Source organism: Natator depressus, chromosome 6 (genome assembly GCF_965152275.1).
Source record: "Natator depressus isolate rNatDep1 chromosome 6, rNatDep2.hap1, whole genome shotgun sequence".
Taxonomy (NCBI): domain Eukaryota; kingdom Metazoa; phylum Chordata; order Testudines; family Cheloniidae; genus Natator; species Natator depressus.
In genome coordinates, this window is record NC_134239.1 from 111,614,878 (window position 1) to 111,629,024 (window position 14,147).

A 14,147-nucleotide genomic window follows, 5' to 3' on the forward strand; every position below is an offset into this window, starting at 1 on the left:
CAGAAATAGCAGGTGGGTTTTACCCTCTCTCCCCCTCCTCCTCCTCCTCTATAGCCTTGTAAAGAAAACATTCTTTTTCTGAATGCCTCCAACATGTAAATGTCATACTTCGTACACAGCACCAAGCCTCTTGTGAAGAAGCCCCGCCCCATCTTCAGCACTGCATTTTAATCATGCTGACAGAATAAAGAAATACCACCTCTAAAGTCTGGTCTACACTACAGCATTAGGTCAATGCAAGCCCCTTCCAGCAGCCTAGCTGTGGAAGTGTCATCACTTAAATTTGGCTCCCATTGACTTAAGTGCCTCTCTATGCCTATTTAGCAATACCACCTCCCCAAGCAGTGGAGAGTCACATCTGATGTAATTAGGTTGATGCAGTGTCCATGTACACCAGAGATAGTTGATTATTTTCTGTCAAGGTCCAAATTTCTTGGCCAAGGTATAGTCAAGGTCCAGACTCCAGAGAAAATTTAAAAGATTTTATGGTCCATTCAAAAGCATCTGACAGTCCAGATTTTCCCCTAGTGTAGGCACAGTTTTGCCTGTTATTGGCTTTTAGGAACCATCCCACAATGCCGCCCCCCCCCCCCCCCGCCAATACAATTGATACAAGTGCTCCTAGTGAGGATGTGCATTGCTGACAAAGAGCCAAGTGTTCATACACACAAACAATTTAATAACTACAATGGCTGCATACTGACATAAGTTAGGTCAACAATTTTGTAGGGTAGAGATGGTCTAATGGGAAAGCCACTCAGCCTTCCTTCACAGATTTACATTTACACTGACTAGCATCTTAGCTTATTCCAACGTGAGACTGAAGTTCTGTTTATGACATTTAAGGATACAGCAAGGTAAAGATTAAATCAGCAACATGAGTGTTCTAAAAACCACACATACCACACTTTATGAAGCACAACTTTGCATGCCCAAACTATCAGCTTGCCACCTCTATATAACTGTTGGTTTAGAAGAGAGTACAGCTATGAGCTCATACTCTGGGGGGTTGTATCTGAGCTCTGGCCCAGTACCAACCCTGCTACCACCATCTCTGGGATAATTGCTTTTATGAGTAATTATAAGTGCAGGTTAATTATAGTAATTCTATAGCAGGAGAGACTTGAGTTGCTACCACATACAATGTTTTCCACCCACAGCTTGAGAATGGCTATGGAACCAACAAGCTGCATCAAGATCCAGCTTGACTAGAGCGTTTGTTTTAGTCTGGTGTATTGCTCTGTGTCAGGTCGAGGAAGCTGACTGAAGCCCAAGCTCTTTGTTAGCTCTCAGCTGAGAGCTATTTGTAAGAATAGGGAAAGACTACATAGCAGGCAGCATATTAACAAGCCACTGACACTCAAGTCAGCATCTCCCAGCTTCCCCAACAGTTGGTGTACAAGTCTGATACATGTTGAAACTAGGAGAAAGTATTTAGTATGCATGCTTTTGGAAAAGTAATGTAGTTAAGGCAGGTTTTTGACTACTCCTTTAGCATTCCTTCAACATGTGATAGATTAACCCTTCAAACCAAGAACTGGGGTGGGGGGGTAATACTGGTGACTCAATTTGGAGCCCTTTATTACACCAGCTCTCCTACTATCTATTGTCTAGACTTAGAGAATGTTAATTCCTTAGTTTCAATTCCTACTGACCTAGACATCTGTAGAGCTATTAGAACAAGCTTTAGGCCATGAGAAGCAACATGTATTGGCTGCCCATCTGTGTGTGACTGCAAACAGCCCCTTTAACAGTAAGGTGGCCCGGGTATGACAAGCCACAAATCAGTTTACCATTGTCAAGATACTGAAAGAATTTACAGACAATACAGCAAGTGAGTTCAAGGGCTGACTGCCACATCTCTAAGACCTGAGCATGTGCAGTTTTACAGGAGAGTATTTTAACTGAAGTATGAACATTTGTTCTTTATGACACTTACCAGGATTAAAAAAAAAGTTACAGCAACAACTAACATCACAGGTGGTGGAAAGACTGTTCCCCTAGAACTGCAAGTGGGTGTATCAAGTTCAGAATTCACTTCGAGGGAAGCAGCCCAGCTAGGAAGATACTAAAACACTAAGTCCTGCCACTCCAAAAAGCTGGAAGAAACAGCCAAATGTCACTCTGCCTTGTGCTGCCATGCTAGATTTTAGTATTCAGACAGATTTGGTTTAATTAAGACACATTTGTCAGGCCAAAACAATAGTTTATTTCAGTTTTTTCAGCAACATCTCAGCCATCAAAAAAAATAAACTCTAACACAGATGGATGGAAGACTGTTCTACAGTGTTACTAGTGGGTTTTTGACCCCAGGGCTTTGATTGGAGTGATGTTTATTATTCATCCAATAAGTTAGGAAGCATGGCATTAAAGTGCTTTCATTTCTGAGCTGGTATGAGGTCATCAATGGTCTGGCCTTTTTCAAGGCGTTTTTCCATTTCAATCAGTAGCTTCACACCATCAACCACCATCTGCACCAGCTCTACCTCAGAGAAGCCTAGCCGGTCAGCATTGGAGACATCAAACACTCCTCCAACAGCAGCAGTATCCACACCCCCTGAAGAAAGAGGAGATTCAGTTTAGATTTGTGAAGTCCTTCACATCTTGTGGACTGCTGGAGAGGCCATAGCAAGAGTCCACTTGGAGCAAAAGAGTTTCCCTTGCTGGCCTGGCAACTGGGACTACTGCATTCATACCTGCTTATGGACAGGAAGGTGGACAGGCATGGCTTGAACAGAGGGATACTTCCAGTTTGCTGCTGAGTTAGTAGTATAGTACAAGTTTAGCACACAGGACTCTCCCCCTCCCAGCTTTACCACTATGAGTGACCCTTTGCAAGTAACTCAGCCTCTGTGCCTAGGATTATCTGCATCATTGGCATAGCATTCTACTGGACAGAAGCCAGGTAGCTTGATGCTTTTAGAGTGTTTTGATATAAGTGATGAACTGTTCTTGTGGGACAAAAAAACCCACTTTCCTTAGCCATGACTGTAGCTGTGGGCACTCACAGTGGGTAAGCTGCCTATTCCATAGGCACAAGGGGAGGATTTGGACAAGGACTGTAAATGGTGCTAACTAATAGCATGCTGCAGTGCAGTTCTGTAGGCCTCTATCCCATTTGCCTCCACATAGTAGACTTTTTTTTAAATAAGTCATCCTGGAGTGCTGTCCCTCTACTGAATGCAGAGCCATCCCTTGGGTAGGGCAAACTGGGGCAACTGCCTTGGGCCCCTGTGCTTTGATAAAAATCAGGACTGTCCTGATATTTAGCCCTTTGTCCTGCATCCAGAGGTGAAAGTAAGCTGGTACAGTCTGGCATACTGTACAGTATGCCGTGCTGGACCAGACTGGCTTCCCTGGTGGTGATTTAAAGGGCTGGGTCTCTAGCCACTGAGGGGAGTCCTGGCCCTTTAAATCACCACCGGAGCCCCAGGGTAGTAGCAACAGGGCTGCCAGTGATTTAGAGGGCCCAGAGCTCTGCCATGGGTGGAGCCCCGTGCCCTTTAATTTGCCCCTGAGCTCCCAGCTGCCTCTGCACCTGGTAGCTCCAGGGTGATTTAAAGACCCTGGGGCTCCCAGTCACAGCTGGAGCCCCAGGGCCTTTAAATCTTGATTTAAAGGCCCCACCTCTTCTGGTTGAGACCATGCCCCTGCTCAGGACTCCGGTGTACCGGTAAGTCCTTTAAGTTACTTTCACCCCTGCCTGCATCCCAACCGATGCATGATCAGGGTACCATTTGTCCTGATATTCAGGTGAGAAGGTGGGCAGGGAGGTGAGGCAGGAGGCTGGTGGGTGAGCGAGATGAGGAGGTGAACGGGGAGGCGAGCCGCAGACAGGAGAGGAGGCAGGCAGAAAGGAGGAGAGTGGTGGTCAGGTGGATGTGGGGGGAAGGCATGCCAGATGGACAGGTGAGTGGGGAGGCAGGCAGGGGGTGGTGGTGGTGTTGTGAGGAAGAGGTGGTGGTGAGCAGGGGCTGGGTGGGGCAGATTGTGAGGAGACTAGTGGGGAGGCTGATGTGTCCGGGCCCTGCACCCCCACTAGGGATGGCCCTGACTGTATGAACTGGGAATTAGTCTTCCAGACACTGCCTCTGAGTAATTCAGGCCCCAAACCTACTTGCCAATAGAGTATTTAAAGGAAGTGATTAATGCAGTTCTGCAGAAAATGACCTGGGGATTACAGTGAATGAGAAGCTGGATATGAGTCAGTGTGCCCTTGTTGCCAAGAAGGCAAACGGCATTTTGGGCTATATAAGTAGGAGCATTGCCAGCAGATCAAGGGACGTGATCATTCCCCTCTATTTGGCATTGGTGAGGCCTCATCTGGAGTACTGTGTCCAGTTTTGGGCCCCACACTACAAGAAGGATGTGGAAAAATTGGAAAGAGTCCAGAGGGCAACAAAAATTTAGGGGGCTGGAGCACATGACTTATGAGAAGAAGCTGAGGGAACTGGGATTGTCTAGTCTGCAGAAAAGAACTGGGGGGGAAAAGGGGGATTAGATAGCTGCTTTCAACTACCTGAAAGAGGGTTCCAAAGAGGATGAATCTAGACTGTTCAGTGGTAGCAGATGACAGAACAAGGAGTAATGGTCTCAAGTTGCAGTGGGGGTGGTTTAGGTTGGAAATTAGGAAAAAACTTTCACTAGGAGGGTGGTGAAGCACTGGAATGGGTTACCTAGGGAGGTAGTAGAATCTCCTTCCTTTGCGGTTTTTAAGGTCAGGTTTGACAAAGCCCTGGCTGGGATGATTTAGTTGGGGATTGGTCCTGCTTTGAGCAGTGGGTTGGACTAGATGACCTCCTGAGGTCCCTTCCAACCTGGATATTCTATGATTCCATTTCTCACCAGTGCCTCGCTTCTGCAGCCTCAGCCTCTTGAGGACTTCTCCAAACTTCTCATGCTTGCCAAGGTTTGGTAGTTTGATGTGTACACCACCACGGAGACCTGTCCCAAGGTTGGATGGGCAGGTCAGGATGTAGCCAAGGTGTGGATTCCACATGAACTCATAGTTTTTGGTCTTAAAGAGAGTTTCAATCTAGAGAGAGAAGATGACTTTAGCGGAGGAACAGACCAGGCAGTCTCTCAAAGGTTTAAGAATTTGAGGTTTGAGGACTATTTACAGTCTCATTAATGTATCTAGCTCCATGATTCACTGTCCCTCCCCAGATAGCAGTATGACCCGAGTTGAACAGCTGCTATCAGTGGAACCTCTGAAGCTAAAGACCCCTGGATTTAGAAGTGGGGGCAACCAGCAGGGCATTTCCCCCCCCCAAACAGATCTTTGAACTTACTTTGTTCCCCAGTGTCTGAATGAGTCTATATTTAGTGGCTTTCAGGGTAGCATCTAAGCCCATCTGTTGACATAGGCTTGTGGGAAGAGAGTGGATATTTAGTGCTGTTGCCAGGCTTGATTTAGTGGAGTTTGTTCCTCTTTGCATGGGTGGATGTGGGGAGGATGTGCTGGCTTTACTTCCCCCTCACACTAGTGTTTTAGCTAAGGTACCTAGGGCTCAAAGTAGGTGTTTGATGTAGTGGAGCACCACTACACATTTACTGAGTCTCAAGACATGTTCCATTATTTGTCTGTAGGCAGTGGGAGTTCATATGTTTTAATTAAAACCCATGTAAGAGGAGGAAGCCAATCAGGACGTTAGAGGACCTTCCTCTAGGCTTCATAACAATAACCTACTTTGTCAGAGCAGGTGTTTGAGCCTGTACACCTCTGGAATTTATTTGTGGAAAGATACACTAAGATGCTACCAGATGCCTAAGCTACATTGTCAGATGTTTACACAAGCACAATACAGGACTTGTACTTGCACTGAGACTCCATGCCACATAGTAGCAGTACATGGCAGTATATTTTTAGAGCCTGTTTTAAGTCAGCACTCTGAGCACTGCATCAAGTCCTGCACCATTTAAGGCAAGAGCAATTCTCTTTAGGCTTCTTGTTACAAAGGTTAACTTCACCTGTGTTAGCCCAGTACAGAAGCGGGTGAACACTTCCTTCATGTTGCCACCTTTCTGCATGGAAATAACTCTAAGGTGATCTTCCTCATTGATCCAGACAAGGAAGGTCTTGTTGTCATTGTGCCTGGAAGACAGAAGCCAAACAACCCCTTTCTCCATTTGCAGTAGAGTTTTACTCACTTGGATTGCCACCTGGAAATCTACAATGGGTTAGTCCAAATAAGAGATGGACTGATTTAAAGAGCTCATGTTGTACTGAAGATATGCTTTGACTTTAGTGTCATTTACTCTTACATGACAGTTGCATTAGATTTAGTTTTAACTCTGAATCTGCCCTTGTAGGTTAAAGGGTCAAATCAACTCCATATACCCATATTCCCAAAACATCAAAGGAAGATGCAATTCAGCTTTTTCAGCCCTTAACATCTGAAGAATGGTTATTTGACTCCTCCTCCACCCTGCTTAGACATGACCTAAGTCTTAGAATATAGCCATCAAGATGTGCACATCCTGTGCACCCTTTCCTATGATCTTATTGCTCAACCTTGATGCCATGTCAGGTCTTGCAAATTAATTTGCAAGTCCCCAGGGACAGAAAGATTCAGTCCCTTTGTTCCATAAGGAGTCACTGTCAGGCAGTGTAAGGGGTGAAATACATTAGCAAATATTCCTGCTAGGGCAGCAGTCTGCACCTTCTCACACCATCTATGGTATGCAAGGAAACAGGAGGTGCAACCTAATAGTCTTGTCAAGGTCAGTTAAGTTACCTTACATGCAGCAAGGACTCAGCATATGAGTAGATTTAAGAAACAAAATTTTGGATACTAATTTTAAGCTGCAATTTCGAAGGAAGAATGCTGCAAGCCTGGTGACCCACTGGTCCATCTGCCCTTGCCTTTGGATTTTAGTTGCTGCTGCCAGATAAAAATATTCATATTGCAATAGTGATAAGCTAGTCCTTGACAGCAATCAAGTTGGGTACTGAATTAGTTAGCTGTCAAGATGAAGGTTACATAGCGTGTTAAAAGCTTCCATTTAATCAGAGACTAAGGTTTTAGAGTCATGGCTCAGTCGACAAAGCTATCTAGTGTTATCTCTTGCAGGCAGGTGATGAGTGTTCTCTTGGAAAGGTGACCTACAAATGCATTCAAGATCCCACTGTTGCATAAGACTGGAGGAATTCTACTGAGTGTAGCAAGAAGCTTTTAGTGACTCTTGTTGACCTGGGAACATTTGCAGGAGTTCAACCTTCAGTGTAGAGGAGAACAAGATACTTAAAATGTTCTTGTGAAAGCTTTTCTTCCACTAGTTGGTTGGGTGTTAGAGGTCTGACAAGTTAACTCCTTCCCTTTACTTGTTCCTGTGTCAAGGCATACTGCTAGCTTTCTAGACAGAAAAGCTAAGGCCTGATGTTTCCAATGCAAAAAAGCCACGTAAGAGGCCAAGTCTTCTCTTCACCATAAGCAGAAAGACTGACACTAGTCCCCTTTTAGGTTTGCTTTGTTTATATTGCTGCAGAAGGCATTGCTTTTCCTGCCTTGTGTTTTCAGTGAAGCCATTTTTACTGCAGTTATTTTTTTCAATTCCAAAAGGCTAGATTGCGTTAATCATAGTGGCATTGTCACTAGTTCACCATTAATGGATTTTAGCTGCCTCCCTGCTCCCTTAAATGAATTATTTCTGCAGTGGAGCAATTCTTATGTCCCTAGTAAAGAGGCTGAGAGCAACAGCCATACCAATGGGGGTGAACTTAAAGTTTGAGGGCTTTTTAAATTTTAGCTTTATGGGCTTGATCTTGTGGCCCACTGAAGCGGATATTAAAGCTCACATTTAAGTCAGAGCAGATTCAAATACCCCTTTAAAAGCAAAGACAATATGCAAGTTTCTGCCAAGTGAACACTGTTTCGTTCAGCTAGATTATTCAGGACCACAGATTTCTGCCTGGTACCCACTGCAGACATTTTTAAAGGATTCTGGTTTCCATTGCATATACTCACCAAATGCCTCTGCCATCAGGCCAGTCTCGTGCCATTCCAGAAGCCAACAGGAGAGGAGAAACTGGTTTATCAAATAGGAAGTGATCATCGATCAGCTGCTGCTGCTCTGCATCAGTCATGTTTTTCAAAGCATAGTACTTTCCATTAAGGTCACCTTCCAGGCTAGCCAGGGCTGAAAGCAAGATTCATGTTTAGGACACAAACAGGATGCTAGATGGTATTTTGATATGTTCCCAGCAATTGAGAGGCTAGACACACAAGCCTGGTAGCATTTCTGAAATGGATCTGTTTTGTTTCCTTCCTCCCCTTACTGTCAGGGACCATGCAGTGCTTGGCTCTTTCACCTTTGAAGGAACTATCAGGCTGCTGCACATTGTTGGGAGTTACTGTAGCCTTTATATCTTTAAAAGGGCATTTGTTTTCTTATGAGCTATGCAACTAGGGTTATTTAATAGGACCTATATTGCTAGCAGGAAGTGGTATTAGCTATGAATAAGCAAGGCCACTCCAGTCATTTAGAGGTTAGAGTAATATTACTCTCTGTATTGAAGAGTCCTGAGCAGAGTGGTCTCAGTACGAGACAGCATTGCCACTGTACAAGACAGTCTCCTAAAATACATCCCATTGAAACCTACAGCCCACTCCCAGTGTCATCCTAGTGGAAAGCTAGGTGGCAAGAGCTGTAGTTAAGACCACGAGTGTTGCAATACATCACTGGATTTGAAAAGTCTAACACCTGCTCTAGTTGAGTGCATGCTCACTTGTTATCCCACACAGCCAGGAAGGCCATCAAGGTCAGAAACTCATTACTTAATACAATCCAATTGCCCTCTACTGGCTTCCAATTCACTTCCAGTTGAGAAATAAGCTCTAGTTATTAGGTTAGACATCCAGCTACATGTGGTAATTTGTCAGATTCCTAATTCTGCATTTGGTGCCCTAATATTTGAGATTTTTGAAGTTGAGGAGGTAGGCAAAAATATTCTACCTCCTCAATTGTTAGCCTCAGTTTGAGGCACATCGAAAGTCAGTCCATAATAACTGAACTTTCATTTTACCTTCAACAGAAAGCTTCTCGATAGCCCGTCTCTCTCCTCTGCTACAATGAGGGGGAAGACAGAATCCACGGATGCTCCTACCAGTTCTGACACGGGAACTTAGCACATAGCTGGGGTCCAAGTCATCACCACCCTATAAGAGATTGAGAAGTGCAACCATGCCATCAAGTTCTACCCTGAATTATGCACAGCCCCTGTTGGTTTCAGAGCATGATTTGACCCCAAAGCCTTCAATATTTGAGTTAATGCTAAAGCCTGCTCAAACACAAGACATCATGTTACTACCTCATATTTTTAAGTGGATAAGCTAGTGTACTGCATGCATACAATCCTCGTGTCAGTGCTCTCAATACGTTAGAGCTGCTTTCTTTTACTAATAGTTGGAAAAGATCAACTCATTAACAGAAGTTTACATCTGTATTTGTCTCTACCCAAGTTTAGGGTTTTATTTCCCCTCCAGAAGTGGGCTGTAAATAAGGCAGCTCCTTGTTGTGTTTAGATGCTAGTCAACTCTTGTAGGTAGACAGAGTTATGAACTCAGGTTGCTACAGTTAAGAGTCTTCCCATTTAACTTTAAAAATCTACTTTGGCTACAGATCGTTCACACATGTTGTTAGGGATTCCCAGTAGTTTAATATTTCTAGAACAATTGGAAAGATCCTGAACTCAAACTTTGGAATGGATACTACATAGTAGTGACTTCAACAGCTCAAGTGGTTTGTAAGATCCACTTGTGTGCCAGAACCCAGCCTAGAGTCATCCTTAAGGATCCTGCAGGGTGAGACAGGGCTGCCCCAGAAGTCAAGTACAAATGTGGATGTTGAAGCTCACAGCTGAGAAAGGTGTGACTGTTCCACTAGAGCAGAGTGGGCTAAGGGCTTGTCTACACTACCTGCCGGATTGGCAGGCAGCAATCAATCCAGCAGGGAGGGAGAATGGGGGGGAAGGTGTCGATTTATCACATCTAGTATAGATGTGATAATCGGCCGCTGAGAGGTCTTCCATCGACTCTGGTACTCCACCAGGGCGAGAGGTGCAGGCAGAGTCGACGGGAGAGCGTCAGCTGTCAACTTACCGCAGTAAGTAAATCTAAGTACGTCAACTTCAGCTACGCGATTCACATAGCTGAAATTGCATATCTTAGATCAACCCCACGCAGCAGTGTAGGCAAGCCCCAAGTCACAGCAGTATCTCAGGTCAGATAGGACAGCAGTAGTCATTCAAAAGTGGTTCCACCCAGCCTGTGCGGAAGAGTCCTTACTGAGAGACAGGCTCCAGAGAGCAATAGGATAGGAATACAACAGATTCTAACAGGTGGTCACGCAAGTCACAGGAACAGATTCTGACTGACAGGGACAAGCAACTACACTTAGTTTTGCCCAGGCTTTTCTATACTTTTGTCAGATGTCTGACCACTGCTGATGAAAGACTCTATACCTGTAGGTGATCAGGATTCAAATCAGTCTTGTGCTGGTCACTTGGTTTGTAGCCTCCATGTCGGTCCTTGATAATTGGGTCAAGGAGATCCTTAAACACTTCATAAGATTCTTCATCACCAGCTACGCATCCTACTGTCATAATGAAGGGATGGCCTGGAGTGGTAACAGAATTGTAAGAACCAGATTTGGGTGACGTTTGACTGTATCCTGGAACAGCATTAACCAGATAAGTTTGTCCTTATAATGGTAGGTCTAGTCACTTAGGAATGTATTCCTACACATACACACAAGACAAGAACCAGTTGAAGACAAATCTTAGACACTTTACATTTCATCCAGCTAATGAAATGTAAAGTTACTGAAAACCCATAACTGTTGCCAATAAGCTACATTTGGACAAGTGAATCTAGTTCAGCACAAGATTTTTGTCCATAGTCAATTTTACTAGCTATAGTTTAATCAGATATTTTATGCTCAGGCAGCTCAGATATTGCATCCATTATAATACGCTGGGCTTGGACTTCATGGACAACTTGATTTTTGGTTCAGACTGCTACTGATGGAGTTGCATTGCTCACAAGACTCAACTCCACAAACTTAGTCACCATATGCATCACTGATTTCAGCTGGTTCACATAGAATATTCTCAATGCATTTTACCAGGATTATCAACCCCAGTCTGAATGACATCATCCAGGGTGAAGCCACTGGGTGAAACTCTGTCTCTCAGTTTCTTGTACAAGTCCAGGGTTAGCACCTTGGCCATGTGGTTGTTGTGGGCGCTCAGGTCCGGGTACTCCTCATCAGGAGGCAGTCTCTGATTATTTAGTTGGGCCATTTTGATATTGCTAGAGTAAAAATAAATACTGGAATGTTAACACATTAATCTGCTCCCCCTTTTTTTAAAAGAAGTGCCACAGAACTTCACATAGCCAGTTTGGAATAGGAGAGATCAAAGCAGCCAGGTAAGCCCTCAGAATGTCAAATTTTTAGTCATGGTGTTTGTAGCTAAGTTACACTTTTAGTCAGATTTTGTTTCAGATCAAAGCATTTAGCAGAGCAGTTACATAATTTGAGTGTTTGGTCTCTCAGAACACTGCATGCATTTATAGTGTTCTCTGCATTGCTCAATGGGAGAAGGCCACCTTTAAGTCTTAGTGGGCAGTGCTTTTGGGCCAGGACTCGCTGCCTGAGAGATTTTCACAGCTCAAGGAACCTTGGTGCTGTTATCAAGACACACTTCCTGTAATGAGGGAGAACAGATGTTTGTGGATCAAGAGGCTCAGTCCTTTACCTGGGTTGTCAACCCCAGTTTGGATGACATCATCCAGGGTAAATCCACTGGAAGTCTGTTTGTCCCTCAACTTCTTGTACAGGTCCAGGGTCAGCACCTTGGCCATGTGATTGTTGTGAACACTCAGGTCTGGGAACTCATCCGTAGCAGAGTACTTCATCTTCAGGAGGTTGTGGCTGTTTGAGAATGGCATGACTGACGCCTGACTGCGAGGTGCTAGGGAAGAAGAAAGGGGAAACCTCACCTTCAGTGCTTGGCACGCCCTTCCAGGCAGCCGCTGGAAGGACGCCATGGCCTGCACCAAGGTCACCTTGGCATGTACTCCACCTGCTTGCGGCCCGGTTAACTGCCTGGCCTCTAAGGCGCCTTCCACGGCCTCCTAACAAGGGCACCCTGTGGGCAGGGCTACCCCCTTCTCCCCACAGGGAGGGTGCAGAACCAGGGGTGGGGGACTTGCCCTAGTCTGGGGAAGAAGTGCCAGGTCTGCCCCACCCGGGCTGTATAGGCAGTGGCCAGCCCCCCTGCTGAGAGCTCTCTCCCCGGCCCTACCCGAGCGGGGCCCCTTCAGGGGAGGGGGAACCCGCGTTAGCCCCAGAGCCGCGTGGCCGAGCTGCCCCCCCCGCAGCAGAAGTGCCGGGCTCGGCAGCGGCCACCCAGCGGCCGCTCCCCGAGCTCAAGGCGGCACCGGGCCACCTCCAGGCAGGGGGCGCAGCCGCGAGCCCGGGGCTGCAGCTTTTCCAGCCAGGAGAGCTGCGGCGCACCCGACCCGGCCGCGTTACCTCCCTCCGGCCCCGGGCGGGGGGCGCTCGGGAGGGTGATGCTGCACCTGCCATGCAACCTGTCTGCGCCGAGAGGCAGTGGGAAGCGCACAGCAGCCGTTCCCCAGGACCCAGCACCGGCGGGGAGGGTGCGGTGCAATGCAAGCGCCCCCCCCCCCTCCCCAGGGCTAGAAGAGGGAACGCAATGCAGCCCCTCTCCCCAGGCTCAGCAGCCGGGGCCAGAAGGACGATGCAATCTCGCCCCACCTGCAGGGGGGAGAGAGGGGAACGCAGCACCCCGGCAACCAGCCGGGACCCAGCTGCAACCGCAATCCAATCCCGCAGGGAGCGTCCGGCTGCAGCAGATTGCCTGGGCCAGCCAGCGCCGGAGGGGAGAAGGTGAGGACCGGGGAAAAAGAAATTCCTCCGGCTTCCCCAAGCCTGGGGGGCAAAGATCCCCAACACCCAGCGCAAGCGAGCCCGACCCTCTCCAATCCCTGAGGGATCCCCGGCTGGGGAGAGCTCGCCCATCCCAAAAGCACTGTCTACCCACTTTGGGGAGCGGGAGAAACAGTCCCCTACCCCAAGCCATTATGTAACAAACGCCTCCCTTCGGGTCACCCGAGTGGGGGTGAATCTATGTAAATACCCTGCTAAATAGCGGCTTAGCCTGGCTTTAAAGTTAGAGCCGATCCAGTTTAACAAACCCTCCAGTGCCTGCATGGGGTTAGGCTTTATTTGGTTTTTCCTTGGTTACATTCTGGGCGTCCATATTATAATCTGTTTCCATCTCTCCCTTTATCTATAAGCCCCCCACAACGCCTCCCTTCCTTTTTCCAGGGTCCGGAGACGCATTCCGGACCCTTTGGTAGCTAGCACTAACAAACAATACATTCAGCTGCAATACAATATTGACCCATTGGATTACAATTTCGGGGTTTTTTTTGGGGGGGGGGGGAGGGGTTGCCTCGAAATAGTTGTATTAAATCAAACTGTCTAAAACAGGCCAAATAGTTCACCCTCCAATTTTAGTATTGCCAGTCAGCTCCCCCAGCACTTACCGGGCACCACAGAAAAGGAAACCGCCCTTGTTCTTGCTCTTACACCCCCAAAGCTGTCACAGGGAGACCTATATGAAGTGGAGTCTCACCCCCACAGCCTCACCAGTTTTATATACAGCAGGAGCTGGCCTCCCATTGGCTGGTATTTATATTCCATTCATTCCACTGGAAGATTGTAAAAGGGAGGGGCGAGGTCCCTTAGTCTATTAGAACCTATTGTTGCTTCCATTTTGCCAGGCCTCTTAGTCGCAGGGAGATGCTGGCTGTCTCGTTTCTCTGTGTTAGCCTGAGCCTACAACTTTCCTTCCAGGCGATCTGAAAATGTGAGGTTTTTTGGCTCAATGGCATCTAGTTCCTCTGGTAAAATGCAAATACTGTATTAATGCACACCCACTTTCCATTATTACAGTGTTTCCCAGCACTATTAGACCCACACAGCTTTTTTGCCATTCAGACTTGCTGCCTTTAGTAAATATTTAACAATGACTATAATAATCTGATGTAATAAAAGTACGGTCTTTGTGATGTTAGGACCAGCCTGACCTAAGAGTCATGTGAGTGATTAACTGC

At 46.5% G+C, this 14,147-nt stretch overlaps 1 protein-coding gene across 2 annotated transcripts; it reads right to left on the reverse strand.

The window, feature by feature from the left end:
* Positions 1-632: 632 nt before the first annotated feature.
* Positions 633-13,737, reverse strand: CKB (creatine kinase B). Of its 2 annotated transcripts, none has more exons than XM_074956307.1 (8): positions 13,578-13,703; positions 11,125-11,312; positions 10,463-10,617; positions 9,026-9,158; positions 7,968-8,139; positions 5,971-6,094; positions 4,846-5,035; positions 633-2,557 (listed from the first exon to the last, which is right to left on the reverse strand). In XM_074956307.1, exons 2-8 carry the CDS (start codon positions 11,300-11,302, stop codon positions 2,379-2,381), a joined length of 1,131 nt encoding a protein of 376 aa, XP_074812408.1. In that variant the 5' UTR covers positions 11,303-11,312; positions 13,578-13,703; the 3' UTR covers positions 633-2,378. The 2 variants fall into 2 exon arrangements, with proteins under 2 accessions (XP_074812408.1, XP_074812407.1); XM_074956306.1 differs by lacking the exon at positions 11,125-11,312 and adding an exon at positions 11,759-11,974 and having other exon boundaries at positions 664-2,557; positions 13,578-13,737.
* Between the last annotated feature and the right edge of the window lie 410 nt (positions 13,738-14,147).

Coding starts and splice junctions, on each gene's coding strand:
- CKB (XM_074956306.1), bottom strand. CDS start 11,951: ATGCCATTCTCAAACAGCCACAACCTCCTGAAGATGAAGTACTCTGCT. Junction 10,618..11,758: donor AACTGGGGTTGACAACCCAG/GTAAAGGACTGA, acceptor TTACCACTCCAG/GCCATCCCTTCATTATGACA. Junction 8,140..9,025: donor CGAGAAGCTTTCTGTTGAAG/GTAAAATGAAAG, acceptor TCTTGCTTTCAG/CCCTGGCTAGCCTGGAAGGT.